The 14,836-nt window shown below is 34.6% G+C and overlaps 1 protein-coding gene across 7 annotated transcripts in view; it reads right to left on the bottom strand.

The window, feature by feature from the left end:
- Positions 1–84: 84 nt before the first annotated feature.
- LOC114880337 (diuretic hormone receptor-like) overlaps positions 85–14,836 on the bottom strand; it is a 35,723-nt gene continuing 20,971 nt past the window's right edge. For 3 of the 7 annotated variants that reach the window (XM_029196243.2, XM_029196242.2, XM_029196248.2), the window contains 9 exons: positions 7,529–7,718; positions 5,228–5,321; positions 4,820–4,913; positions 4,682–4,762; positions 4,078–4,154; positions 3,480–3,599; positions 1,691–1,876; positions 1,144–1,298; positions 85–687 (listed from right to left, as the gene is read on the bottom strand). In XM_029196243.2, coding sequence (XP_029052076.1) covers positions 543–687; positions 1,144–1,298; positions 1,691–1,876; positions 3,480–3,599; positions 4,078–4,154; positions 4,682–4,762; positions 4,820–4,913; positions 5,228–5,321; positions 7,529–7,718 — 1,142 coding nt within the window. In that variant the 3' untranslated portion in view covers positions 85–542. Of the gene's footprint in view, positions 771–1,143; positions 1,299–1,690; positions 1,877–3,479; positions 3,600–4,077; positions 4,155–4,681; positions 4,763–4,819; positions 4,914–5,227; positions 5,322–7,528; positions 7,719–14,836 lie in introns of all 7 variants that reach the window. The other 4 variants (XM_029196244.2, XM_029196245.2, XM_029196247.2 and 1 more) reach the window with 4 other exon arrangements.

Raw genomic sequence — 14,836 nt, 5'->3', positions numbered from 1 at the left:
ATTCTTTTTTTTTAATTTCACCAACCATTCCTCGCGAACGATATTCTCCTTTTAGAGAAATATTTTCAAACATTAAATCATTCTTTTCGAAAGTTTCGAAAGAGATATTTTCGTACCAGACGGTATTAAATAATACGATAGCGATTGCTATACAAATATATTTTGAATAAATAATCTAAATCGATTTGTAAAATAAAATCTTGTCATAGGAAAATAAAATTCATTGACAAATTGACTGGATGATAACTTTCTCGGACCAACAACTGGATAATTAAAATTTAATTAATTTTATAGTAGCATTTTCTATAAAATATAGAATTTCATAGAATTTATCCAGCCATGAAAATTCTTCGATCAGAATAAATCTAAACCCTGCATTGTGTTCTTTGATTCACTTTCCTTAGTGTTAGAATAAAATCATTCCCATACAACACGGTTTTAAATTGCACAGAAAATAAAAGTTTCTATAGGAACTGCCGTGTTATACAAGGTTATTACCTGACTTCCAAGTACTAATTCAATTCTTCGAGAGGGCTAGACATTTATTCGTTAAGATCCTCTGAAATTGCCTTCTTCGATTTGTCTAGGAATGTGGTGGTAGAATTGAACCCTATCACGGTGGTGGTCGTCGTCTCGCTTACAGACGAGTCTCTTTTTCTATATGGATTCGACGGAGGGCAATGTAATCTGTAAATTAGAAAGCCGACGTGTCTAATGGTTAACACGTTGAATGCCGCGGTGCTCATCACAAATTTAATATAATTGAATAACTGAAAGAAAGAAAAAAAAAAAAAGTTAAAGAAAATTTTAAATGGCTTCAGAATTAAATTGACATTATCACCGCGGACACTCATAATTAATTTATTATTATCAAAATTGTTCAGCCAATCATCATAAAAAAAGATTAATATTATTTTTAGTCCATAGCGAATGTGTTAATTTCGTAAGGTATTGAATGGAAGAGTTGAATTAAAAAATGGAACTATTTCACAGTGGCATTTCACGTATTTAATAATCATTCGTTAATTATTCGATTGTAGAATATATTTTAATTATTGGGTTAATGAGACTGTACAGGTTTTGATGTTGCATGATTGTAATTAATATCTGGTGAAACCATTGAGTAAGGGAATAAAATTGTACCTTATACTTTCTGTTCTCGAACGGGGGGACCAATTGTTATAATACCTTCTTTCGGTATCCAGATCACGAGCTGTGGTCCATCGTTCTATGTGGTGCTTAACTGTGTTTTGAACTTCAGTGTTCAGGAAGCAGTAAAACAACGCCACAAACAGGCCCTGTGAATGAATTAATTAAACGATTTATCTATAAATCAGACTCTAAAACCACAAGTAACTAGTTATTGCATTGTTACAGGAAGATGTTTGATTCAAAAGGAACTAAACAGAAAATAAAACTGCACCCTCGAAGGATTTTTATAGAATTGAATATGGAAGTTAATTGCAGTTACTTTGTCCAGAAAAATTATGCAAAAGTTTTGAAAAAAGACTTGACAAAGAGTCATGGAATATTAAACAATGATTATACAGCTAGGTCGAGAAATTCAAAGGAAATATTTCAAGGAGTAAGACATCTATGTTTCATCAAAGTAAAAAGATGAAGAGCTCTTTTCAACTTCTTGCTCAGGAGAGTTTGCTTTGAAACGGAATATTTGCTCCTATTGCATTACCTGTGAAGAAAGTAATACAGCACGAGAGTAGGAGAATGCATTAGCAACCTGACCCTCGGTAGGTCCTGTTAAGACGAGCACATAAGTCACTCCCAACAATGGTATTAAAACTAGTAAAGCTTTGCTCGCTTTTCGATATTGTTGAGTCTCTGCGTTCGTCGCTGACCATAATTTCGTTATCAGCACCTGTGACAAAGGAATTTCATGAAAAAATGTATAATTAGTCAGTTAACATTGAATAACTGTTGTGTAAAGAATTTTCCCCTGACTCCTGGCAGCCGTCCTACCGCGTAGGTGGCCGCGGGAAAACTGACGAAGTAGGGATGGGGGCCCCATATATATAGGTCCGTGGCTTCCCCCACCACTCGCGCTTAGACGTTTACGCGGGAGAATTTGATAATGGATACCCCTTGCACTGCCATAAACGCGATAAATTACATATTTTTTCTGTTATTTGAGGTGCATAATCATCAATTTTTGTTAATATTATAAATAGAAATAGGAGGCAAAAGTAAGGTTTAAATTTTAAATATAGTTCCGACGGCTTCCGCTAGATGGCTATACCATTTCTGTTCCCGTAGAACGCAACTTTTACAAACTTCTATTTTAGCATTTTCAGCGAAGTTTAATGTTATCATTCGTATTCTATTATACTTATAAAATGATCTAAACTTGTCAGTAAGGCGTAAAAATCGCTGATTTAACGAAAAAATGCAATTTTCGGGCTTCTTAGTTGTGGCGCACATCGATAGATGGTGCCAACGACGCTATTTTTGAAACGCGCGCAAGTATTGTATTTTATTTTATAATAAATAAATAAATGTAATTCATCGATCATAAAGTAATAATTCGTCTATATTGTAATATACCTGTAGCCAACGCGTTCAACGAAGTTAGTCAATTAACTGCGATTTGGTGGTGTGGTAATCAATTTATATTTTCGACGCGTTAAATTGCCCGTAATTCATTCCACGCCAGTGATTAATGTTGTTCGATTAATTGTTCGAACGGAAGTAATTAATTACTATTAAAACAAGAAAGAACGGACTAGTTCCTGTAAGAGAAATTGAATATTTCGTGATATAAAGAATAAACTTATAAAATGTTATCGCTTATGGAGTCTTAATTAATGAATATTAAATTACGTTCTTCAAGTTAGAAAATCCCTTAAATACAGAGTACAGCAAAAGAAAATTACTACCTTGATTAACATCTACACAATTTATCTTCAAAGATAAATGGGTTAAGTAAAAGATGTACGATGTGGGGAGTATAATCACACGGATAAAAATCTGTCAAGACAGGAACGTTAAAAATAATTCAACCTTATTTTTTTTTTATCATCAACATAACAATCAATCCAGTTAAGCCTCTGTATCTCGATTTATATTTGTCAAAAGTGATAAGAAAGGTCATGATTATGATGAAATATTGATAATACCGATCAAGATTATAGAAATGTCACTATCAAAAAGTTTGTTAAGTTCTTCGAAAGGGTAGGTCTACCTAACATCGACCGTCAATCAGAATCACATCATCAAAAACTAATTACGCTTACCGAGAAATGACACATCGCACGTTATTTCATAGCAGTCTAAATTTTCTGGGTTAATTAACTTTTCAAGGCAGAATGGCTCACTTTAATTTCCTTCTCGACGTGACGACGTTGAGTCGGTAACGCTACATAGAACGTTCATTGCATTACCCTAGACCTACCTGTCTATTACTATTATTTACTTGGAAACCTCGTTCTAGCCGAGTCGATAATGAAATCGGTGTGTCTACTCACCCACATTATCATGAAGAGGAAGATCACGTTCGCGCACAGCACCAAAATGGCCGGGGCTTGGTAAAACCAGTCGTAAGGATGCGGTACCATCCATGGACAATGTTTTCCCAGAGCTACTTCCTGTGAAAATCCGGTTACCTTTATTACGACTCCTCCTTTATGAAACTTGGACAGACACGATTTGCTTATACAAAAGTTTTTTAGATGAAAATATAAAGATTTCAAAATTATCAACACAAATAAGGTTGCTTTCGCGAAATGAAATCACGACCAAGAGGTAAAATAACTGGTGAAACGACGAAAAATTTATCGATAAAGGGAAATGACTAACGTATGCCGGGGAGGAACGTTCTCCGTGTTATTGACTGTATCGTTTTGTCTTCGTGTCACGTAGCTCACGAATGGTGCGTTATCAAGGATCGTGTCTCGAAATTCTTACGATATTTCTTCGTACACGAGGAAATTGAGGATCTGTACCGTGTTGCTTCGCCGATTCGATCCAGATATTTTTGACCGTGCCACGAGCGATACTCGACTGCAGTTGAAGGTGGATATTTCAAGGAAATATGTGGGTACCTGTTCGACGAGATTTTTTTACCTGGTTCGGCTGGTTCATAATGCTTTGATCGAGCGATTTTGCGATACCCCACATGGCGATGAACAGCACCGGCATTCCTGGAATGAAATCGATACAATGGAGGGGGTGTGACTGTTATGCTTGTTAATGGTATGATAAGAAAGTTCTGTTGAAGATAAAAAAACATTTGGATAATACTTATTGCATCAGTCAAAGATTAACCCTTTTTTTGGATTTGAAGATTTTTAATATGTCACTACTGTTAAATGTTTTCAATTAGAATAATTAGTAAAAAAAATGAGATAGATGGTAATCAAATAATACAAAGAGAATTAAAACTGAATTGTTTGTTAATCTTTTGTAACGAAACACTCGTTACAAATTGTAGTCTAAATTAGTTCTAATTAAGCAAACGTATGGAACGTGCTGTACGTGTGCATACATTTCACCTAATTAACTATGTAACAAGATTAAAGTCATGTAAATCTGGATTAATTTGACTCCGACTAGGTGCATTCAAATTACCTGAATCTAGACGAACTTTGAAATTCTAGACGTAGATAATAATGGAGTGCATTAATTGAAAATTCAGCAATAATACTAGAATGAAAATAGAAAAATTTACCCCATCCTATAATGAGACACAGTCGCAACTTGATATTGTCGCCAGTGAAAGTCTTCACCACCAATAAGAACAAATATAATCCTGAAACAAATCACGCGATACAACTATGTGATTTTGATACATAAATTTAATGCATACCTTCCACAAACATCCAGAAGTAATTTGTTAACTGGAAATAATTCAGGAGGGACAAAAACGCGACGCAAGTTGGTACATCCGGTTGCATGGAGACCTGAAATTAATGATTACCCTATCAGAAATCGATACATGATTGCATAAATGCAAAACAAGAATATAATTTATGATAACTCGGTTATCCATTGGGTTTTAATAATGAACGAGTAGTAAATTGTGTAATTATTGCAGATGAAATGATTAATTTATTTACAAAATGTTCAAAAGCTGTAACTTCATCAAGAATTAATATCTGATGCTTCATTAATTTTCAATATTTAATTAAATGAACATAAATGAATTGTGCTTTGTAACAATACAATTACTGTTGAATTCGAAGCCGTTTCAATTTAATTAGATTTTGGTTACTACCTGCATCACATGGTTTAAAATCCACATAAAGTCAGCCAGAATGTAAGTGAACATCAGGTTCGTGTGGATGTTGTTTCTAATGCACCTCAGCTCTCTGGAAGAAAAATTGTCTTTCGTTACAAATGATATTTACATTTCTTTTATTCATTTATTCCAAAAATAACAAGTCTACGTTTCGTCGATTCGTTTTCAAATATTATTCGATGGAAAGTATTTCTATGTTATTTTCACAGTAGCGATAGATTTATTTTTATTTCATCGAACTCTTTCAACTTATGCTAATACAGAAACTTAATATGGAATTCTATAGTCGTATCCTTAATAAAGATCACCTGAGTGCTATTAGAATTTTAAGTAGTTCGGTGCAACCTTTATCTTCCCAATAAATAATACTGCAACTTGGGATTCTAGGGTACTCGGTCAGGGTAGGAACAAAGGGTTATAAAATGATCATTGTTAGCATTTTCCGCAGTGAAAATTATTTTAAGAATCCTAGAATCATAGAACGATTTCGGTTGGAAATATGCGACCGCCAGAGCAATTATAAAATAATCTCAGACGCTTGTTAATTACGGTCCTGCAATATTACGGTGCTGACACTACCATATGGTTTGATTGAAAGCAGACAAAAGGGCAACCTCGAGTTGACCAGAAGTCGTTTGTACTTGATCGAAATCCTATTTAGGTGGACAACTTTGGTCAATCGACTTGCCTGGCCAAAAGTTACCTAATGTAAACGCTGTTTAACCCTTTGACTTAGAATGACGTACCTATTCACGTCAAATGCCATTTAGGTATAAACTGGAAATTGGGTGTATTATGTCGTTCAATCCTGCTATTTTCCTTACTAACCGTTCTATGAATTATGGATAAAATTTTTATTTGAATATTTCATAAAAATATTTCAGGTCTTAACAACCGACTAAAATTGAATGGAAAAACTAACGAACCCGGCGTACGAAAAATACTGTAGATTCCGGAAAAATTGTTTTTTTCACATTCACGCGCGGACCATTCTATTCTGTTTACGGTACCGGGAACAATACACGGGAAACATATGCTCGAAAGCACAATTCCTTTCTTCAATTTTCATTCTTCGATTCCTCTGTTCGTTCCGTTTAACTTGAACAATTCGTGGACAAAGGGACACGTACAATTTCCCTTTTCAACGTAGCGTTGTTACATTTCTTCTGTCACTGAACGAATGGAAAGTTGTATTTGTATACAGATATTGCACAAAGTTCAATTTTACCTGCTGTGCCGAATAAAATTCGAATAATTGTTTTGTTTTATCCAATTTCAATTTTATTTATTTTATTATTACATCGTCGAGAAACGATTTACTCGCCATCGATGTTTTCCTTTTGTATATTTATTCTTTGTTTTGCAGGGAAGGAACGTAATAGTTGGTCGTCGCAAACGTGCCATTTATTTCTTTGAAACCGGGCGATAAGATATTCCGCACGCGAATTGTTTCGCGTTAAAGTTTCACAGACACAACGGATAGTAATTTCGCGCTGGATTCACCGATATACATCAAAACGTCGAGTTTTAACCGATTCGATCGTAGTTCACTCGTTTCCAGTGGAATAAGACGAATAAGGCGCGACGCGCGGTAACGCGTATCCCTTGGGTAATTTCAGTAGTATAAACTGAAATAATTCGGGCGTCAGACCAACTACCGCGCCGGAGTACTTTAAATCGTTTAATTAATAAAATCCTGTAATCAAGGCTTGACTACATTATTATACTAAGCATAAAATGTTATTATTTAATTTTATAATTATTAAATTGTCACTCATTTAGTCTAAAGAAATTTTTTTTTAACTTTCAATTTTCCTAACCGTATTGATTTATCCTGCACAAATATAAGGAAAAGAAATTCTTCTTTGTAAGTTCGTGTAATCGATAACAAAACCGAAGGTAATATTTCGTCCGTCTCGGATATCTGATGCATCGCGGTGTTAATAATTAAGATCCAACGGAAACCACGGATTCATCTCGGAAGTGTGCATTTCAGTTCCCAAATGCGATTAATAAAATATCCCCCAGTTTCGTGCACCTTCTATTTCCCAGCTTATTCCGTGCTTCCAAAATTTATGTTTTCCCTGGATCCTTAGTGTTCTGACCTCAAAGCACCGGTAGTAACGAGCTCTGAATAATTTCCATATCACGGACAATTTTTACCTGTTGCGGTTCCTTGATCCAATAGGAAATGGAAGTACATTTCTAACGTTCGTTTCCTTTCAGTAATAAGTTCTTTCTAATCGTTTTCCTCTGATTTTTCAAATGATTACTTACTTGCAATAAAGAAAAATGGACACAGCAATGACGAGGGTGAGCAAAGAGATGCTGTATCCGACGAAATAAATCTTGGTCGAAATGATTTCTACGCTTCCTTCGATATCCGGTTCCTGAAGATCACGGCAGAGGGTATAGTTAGTGTAGTTACTCCAGATACCGTCCAGCCTGCACAAGCGGCTCGCGTTTTCTGTAACAAATAACATTATCCTCGTTAGTATTCATGGTTTTAGCGTTCGATTTTTCCGTCGAGCTGCGGCAAGTGTATAATTACTTTATCGCTAGCGATGCAACACTTCTGGCATAAACATTAAAGTATATTTCCCTGGAGAAGGTTAACTATAAGCTGAATTTCCTTCTGAGAACTTTGAAAAATTATTTTTAAATACAAAAAATTTGCAGCCTAAATTTTTAACTATGTCGATCAATTTCGATTTTAAGAAAAAGGGTTAAGAATCCACACTTTCTCACGGAAAAGAGATCAAATACAAATTTCATCGACAAATATTGCTCTATCAAACTCTTTTTTTTTCCAGCGCACGCTGATAGTTTCACGATAGCAATTTTCCTAGCTGAAAGGCTTCATCCTATCGATCGATCCATACCTCCGTGTGTAACATTTAAATACAAATGTCAAAAGGCCCGGTCGTCCAGATGAGAGGTTAAAATCGTGATTTTTCACGGGTCTCCCTCGTCTCGCGGTATTTGTAGACCGTGACGAATGTCGGTCGCGTTGCATTATTCAATACTGTCGAAAAGAAAGTGGCTGTGTGTAATCGATAAAAAGGGAAGAAGGTCGTTCGCAAAGCGAAACGTCGCATACAAACGAGTTTCTTAATTTACAAGGGTGCCAGATTCTAGCCGACTTTGACACGCGACTCGATGATTAACAATTCGATTCCCAGGGGGTTCACCGATCACAAGGGTTTTACGAATTAACCCTGGTTCCTCTCCTTCATATTTTACAACGCTCTATGTAAAAGCAGTGCGCTTTCTTAAAAAAAAAAAGAACGAAATCTCCTTCTCCTTGGAAAATGGAATTGAAGCTTACTCTGAAACTAAGCTCTCTCGCTTCATAGAGGAAAAACCTGTTAAACTTAACAGCTGATTTATGGGACAGTGGAAATTTGCATAGAGAATCTACAAAGGTGGGGTCCTGATGTACCTTTCACGTGTAATGAATATTTGTAATTTCTTCTGGCGCGAGTAAAACATGCGCTGAAAATTTCGCACATTTCAAAAAGTTTTGGAAATGTTTTGTAACTAACGATGGAATTACAAAATTTTGCACAAATAAAGTACTCCTGAAAGGCTGTAGAAAAATAAATTCGATTGGAAAGTTTGAAACGTTTGCACCGACTCGTTTGCAAATAAGGAACTTTCGCGGGGAGGATCCTGTTCCCGTTTTATACTACGTAGATTCAGAGAATCTGATTTTCGAATCGGTTGAACTTTTATTATATTTCCACCCTTAGCAATTGTTATAATTACAGTTTCACCTGCACGTTGATAAATCGGTATTCCTAACGAGACATTTTAAATAACTCATAATTATGCTCATTTTTCATCGTGCTAACGAGCGTTAGTGACAGACTAGATCACAACTTTTACATCAGAGAAAAATTTCATTTTTCACCAGTCAACTTCCTTCGGGACGTCGATAATGGTGGCCGGAATTGACCTCCTCGAAGGTAGAACATTATTTATATCTGACGTTGATAGAGTTGTAAAAATCAACAGTTCTCTGTTTTTTTCTCTCTCTAGATAAAAGCATTATCTTGTTGAACTTCAAAAACAACTTAGCCATAAATTTACGATTTTCAAAAGTAATATTCGACGTTTATACTTTATTTCTAATTCATATATTTTCAAAAATTAGGTTAAGATGGTACAGGAGTACGTACTTAAATTTTAAAACATTGTAAAAAACAAAGTAATGCGTTTCATTAATCAAAACTTGTTTTATTTGCAAGAATATTGATCTAGATAATCAAACTTTAAGTAATAATCAGCAGTTCTAAACATATACCATCTTACCCTGTATCACAGTTGTACAGGTGATTCTGTAACACCCTATACAGACAGAAGCAATATCTCCAGGTTTGGTTTTCGTTTATGGTCGAGTCACATTCGTCAGGATGGCAGAAACATGGCCAGCAACCACGTCAGAAAGAATTACGAGAAAAGATTTTGCCGATGACCCGGATAGCTAAATCGGTTAAAGCAAAGTCACTCCCTCAAATGAAAGATCCGCGTTCAAATCTCGATTCAGTAATCCCTCCCGACCAATTCTTTTTCCCTCTCACGATTTTCACCCGTAAAATGATCCTCCTACTGTTTCCTTGGGATTAGTTTTTCTGTTATCAGGAATTTCGCGTGTCATTCCACTGAAATGATAATTATCGGTAATTATTATAAAATAGATATTATAGATATCTGAAAGCGATCTATTGATTAAAAATAGAATTATTATTGAATTCTGTGTTGGATAAGAACATTACTGAAATAATGGGACAAAAACTTATCTGATCAAATTGTCCATGAAAGTTTCCAATAATTCTGTCAGTCCCATTTCTCCTCATGGAAAGGGAACTTTTATGTCCTTCACATGTTATCGATGAGGCGGGTTAATCAATTTTATTTAATAGTGATACCATTTTCTTTTCCAATTATTCGAGCCATATCTTGTACCTTACTTCCACTTTCGTGTAAGCAATAAATAGAGGGCATAGAACACGTGATACGTATTCCTCCCTCAAAGCAATCCGCCGTTTATAATCCATAATTCTCTATGATCCGTAATAATACTCCGATCTAAGCCTTTCCCTGGAGAACGATCGATATTCATCTGGCACACATCTCTATTTCAACTGTTCAAACATCCTTCCAGAATATATATTAACTAGTAGAGATCCTTCTTCTTGTCTACTCGAACGGAATTCAGAATCACAACGAACGATAGAAATGATATTGAGGATTTAAGAAGAAAGAATAAAGCTCGGGAAAAGCAATCTCAGGAGGCACGTTTGAGAAGTTAATAAAGAAGTTTGAAGGGGATCTTTTTAAAAATTTCTTCGTCGAATCTTTCTGTTTCCGGTCCTTTCGTTCACGTTTAAAGACTTTGGTTCTTACAGAGTATTATGGAATTATTTCAAGTTGATTATGAGTTATTGATAGATTAATTCTGTAATTAAGATGCTCTTTAACTAATCCCAGTCTCTTCTATTTTAATTTATCAAATTGAAAAAAAAAAAGAAATTATCGATTTCTAAATACCAAAAACAATTCGTCCTGCATTGAAGAGTTCGAATCGCCTGACACGGTTCAAGAAATCCTCGAGATTTACTAGTAGAGAGGATGTTAAGCTACCGGAAATGAGTTAAGTCAGTTGTGTTACAGGATCGTACATTAATTATCCGGGCGCGGCTCCAGATGTAAGGGTGATTAAAGTGGAACGTAACGAGTTGTTTATCCTCGTTAGGTGTTCTCCCGGCTGGATGAGAATCCGGTTCGTCGGGAAGCGGAAAATTGCGCGCTTCACTTACCGATTATATCCTATGAAACGATACGATTCATTTCGACGATGTCCGACGTTCGTCATTCAATTCGGTTATCCACGTCGGTTAATTCGACGTCAATTATTTTGAAAAATCGCGACGGAAATCCTGATTCGCGATGGGCTTCAATGAGATTGGATGGGGTTGATCGATACTTTGCAATTAAATGTTTTCGATGACGACTGTGTTTATCGCAACAAGACGTTGACGACTGTGAAAATTAGTAAATGAAATATACTTTTGGGAAAAAAATTCAGAATATAATCCTCAAAATGGTATGATTTCATAACTTGATAGTGTAGCTACTTAATCTTCATTCACGTTTCCCATGATTACAATTAATTATTCCGAAGTGTTCGATAGCGAAGCACAATGGAAACTCATTGAGGCAACGCTCGTTATATTAGTTCGCGCCAATAATGCTCATTAATGCTTGTTAGCGAGCCATAAATGTTACAGGATACTTCATCAACATTGTAATATCATACTACTTCAATTTTTAATTAAAAAATAAAGAAGTTTAGTTATATTTAACGAAAAGATATAATTTTAGTCCTTTTGTTAAAAATAAAAAAATAAAAATTCTCATGGATTAACTTTGTGATTTATCGGACGACAAGTTAAGAAATTTCTAACGTGTACTCCTTTTTATCAGAATTTTTCCGTCGTTTGTTTTCATGCTCTGTCGAAGAAATTAGCGACGTATCGGACGCAAAAAAGCCCTGATCGTAATTGGTTGACCGGATTAAATGTTCCCATCGACAAAAGAACGGCAAATCGAATTACAACCTGTTATTTATTTGCAGTTGCTTTGTGCCGTGGCTGTTGTCAATTCGACGTTTCTTTTCCCGTCTACTCGTAATGGAAACGACTCTCGTCACAAGAGCCTTCTACAGATAAAATTGCATTTTTTCCATCGTAATTTTACACTGATCTCTCTCGACTCCAGAGAACTGGGATCAATTAAGAATTATCCTAATTCCATCGGCTGGCGATTCGAATTCTTTCAGCAACTTTGAACCAGATATTTTTCCTCTCTCACGAGAGGCTTCAAATAGAAATTTCAGAAATTTCTCATATAAAATGTTTTTAATTAATTGGAGTCTCAGCAAGGTCAGTGTTCTACTTTTTGCAAAAATTAATTTGGAATTAAAGTAATTATAATGTTTGCTAATTTGAATTCTGTCCGAGGAAATTGTAATTTCAATTGAAAATTCTCCTCCCTAGGAAGTAATTCTACGTTTAATTTATACGATGTTTTATCCGGTAAGGTAAAATAATAAATAGGGCAAAGATGCTGTAGTGTTTAACCGAGAATTATACCGATGAAAAATGTTTGCCAAGTCGAATTCGTAATAACAAATTGGTATTTTTAATTAAAACAAAGTATTTCTCGTTCCTTGATTTCAACTGGTCAGCTATTGCTAATTATTCATCGAACTTTTATGATAATTCCCGTAAATTTCACAGAAATACATAGAACAGGCTGTTTAACGAAGGCAACAATATTTATACGTACTATAGAGGTAATGCAGATAATCCAGCTTACGGGACAAGATGCTTAAGCAAAGCATTCATAGCATGGCTCTTCCACTTTGTGGTCGAACAATGACCTATGAATGAGATTTGCATCGCTACCTCCAAATGGCATTGTTTCAGATTGTTCGTAAACTTAATTGCATTACTTATCCTAATACATCGCTTTTCATCGCTAAATTATTAAACTTAAACTTCACTTTTCTGTATCAGGGATTCTTCCGGAGAGTCGGTGACGCGCGGTACTTAGGGTTTCAACTTGCGAATTTGACACTCTTGTTTCGTCAAAATAGTGAAATAGATATTTATTCATCGTTTCGATATGAAATGAATGAAAATGTGATGGATTTCAATGATTGGCTTAGCACGGAGATCCATAATGAAGCGTTAAATGGAAATTTAATACAACCATTGAATTTCTAGGGGATTGGGTTTACCGGGAATTTAACTATAATCATACTGTTTCTATTTAAGCAGCTACTTAGAAAATGAAACTATCAAACTAATCTTATACCGCTCTACTTTTATACGGATATAAAGTAATAATTTTCTTTTAAGAATTTAATCTGATTAAATTGTTTCTAATATGTAAAAAATGAAAAGAGGATTCTGGATAGTACAATTTCCATCTTGTGAGCAATTTTATTTCCATTAAAGTAACTGGAACACTCTGTTACGTCTCGTTGGGTCATATCCGTTCTAAAAACAATTTCGTTTTTATAAAAGTGTACAAAGAGAAAAAGGATTATTATTTTTGTAAGAATTTTAACTGACAACTTAATAGAATACTTGATTTTTTACGGGTATTTTTATTTTGCAAATAATTTTATTTCAGTGACAAGGATCTTAACTCAAACTTTCTAAATAAATATCGTTGTTTACACGTTTCGTATCCTTGAATGAAGAGTTGTTTAACTTACGTTTACGTTTAACGTTTGACTTGCGTTAAACATCGACATCTTCCGTCAAGGATCACTCCCGGAAGTCGCGATCGATAACATGTTTCCTGTGCAAAGACGTCGACTGTAATCGAGTAATCAATTTGATTTCCGTCTGAGAAAAAGTTAACAAAAGATGCTTTATCTAGTTGCAGCAGTTCTACTGTCACTTCAGGGATGCTATAATTTAATATCAAGACTTCAAATTCAATTTTACATCAAAGAAATTGAAATTGTTTTTCTGCTAATTGTAAGCGGCGAAAATTGCAAATTATCTAAATGTAATTTGCAGGTCTGTCCAAAAATCTCGATGCGCGATACTTTGTTACTAAATAATTTACGATAATTAATTTAACGTCGAAACGTCCATCGGAATACTTCACCAGGTTTAATTAACACGGTAACACTGATTCAATTATATTTATTACGTTCGTCGTATCCCGTTCAGAAGCAGACAATCATAATTTCAATGAATTTTTTTCTACGAACAAAATTGTGCCATCTTCACAAACAAAACGTCGTTCAATATTCGTGGAAATTAAATTTTTACTTCTTTTTTTATCGTGTCTATTTCCTGACTGGAATTAATATTAACTCGAGCCCGATGCTCTAGTTTATTCCGAGTTTTAAGAGCAAAACTGAATCATCCCTCTCTGACCTAGATCTTTTATTTTTTGGTATAGAATTTTCTGATATTTCTTTTGATGATAATAATAAATAAGATGCATCTTATATCTCTCAGAATAATTCGAATAATTCTACTTCAGCTTACAGAATTAATATTGAAAATTGGAAAACTGAGATTCCATTTTAGTAATTCGGTGAGCTTTTTGTCAAAGGATTTGCGCTGTTTGCTTTTTATGGTGTAAATATAACCACGTAGCTTGCTTAACTCGTTCGCTATATATAGCAGACTTTTGTTTTCTTCTGCACCGTGTATTTTCTTGCAGCAACGTAAACAAACTGATACAAAAGGAAAATTTTGCTTCATCAAGGTATACAATATAAGACCAGGTGTTCGGATATTTTTTAGAAAATAGAATATTGTGTTTGGAAATTAAGAACAAAAAATCCTTAAAATTATTTTGTCTTAAAATTTAAATATTAAAACCATGTTTAAAAAAAATGATAACAGATGAAGAAGATTAAGGAGATTTCCATTGTCACCATTTTTTAATTGGACTGTCCAAAAAAATGTATTGTTTTTTTATTTATTTTTTTTTGTTATATTCAATCTTTGATTCACACGAAACGTACGTGCGTTGTTTTCAACGCAG

The sequence above is a fragment of the Osmia bicornis genome, chromosome 12 (assembly GCF_907164935.1).
Source record: "Osmia bicornis bicornis chromosome 12, iOsmBic2.1, whole genome shotgun sequence".
NCBI lineage: Eukaryota > Metazoa > Arthropoda > Insecta > Hymenoptera > Megachilidae > Osmia > Osmia bicornis.
Note: the sequence above shows the minus strand (reverse complement) of the source record. Positions and strands in the feature narration are given on the sequence as shown.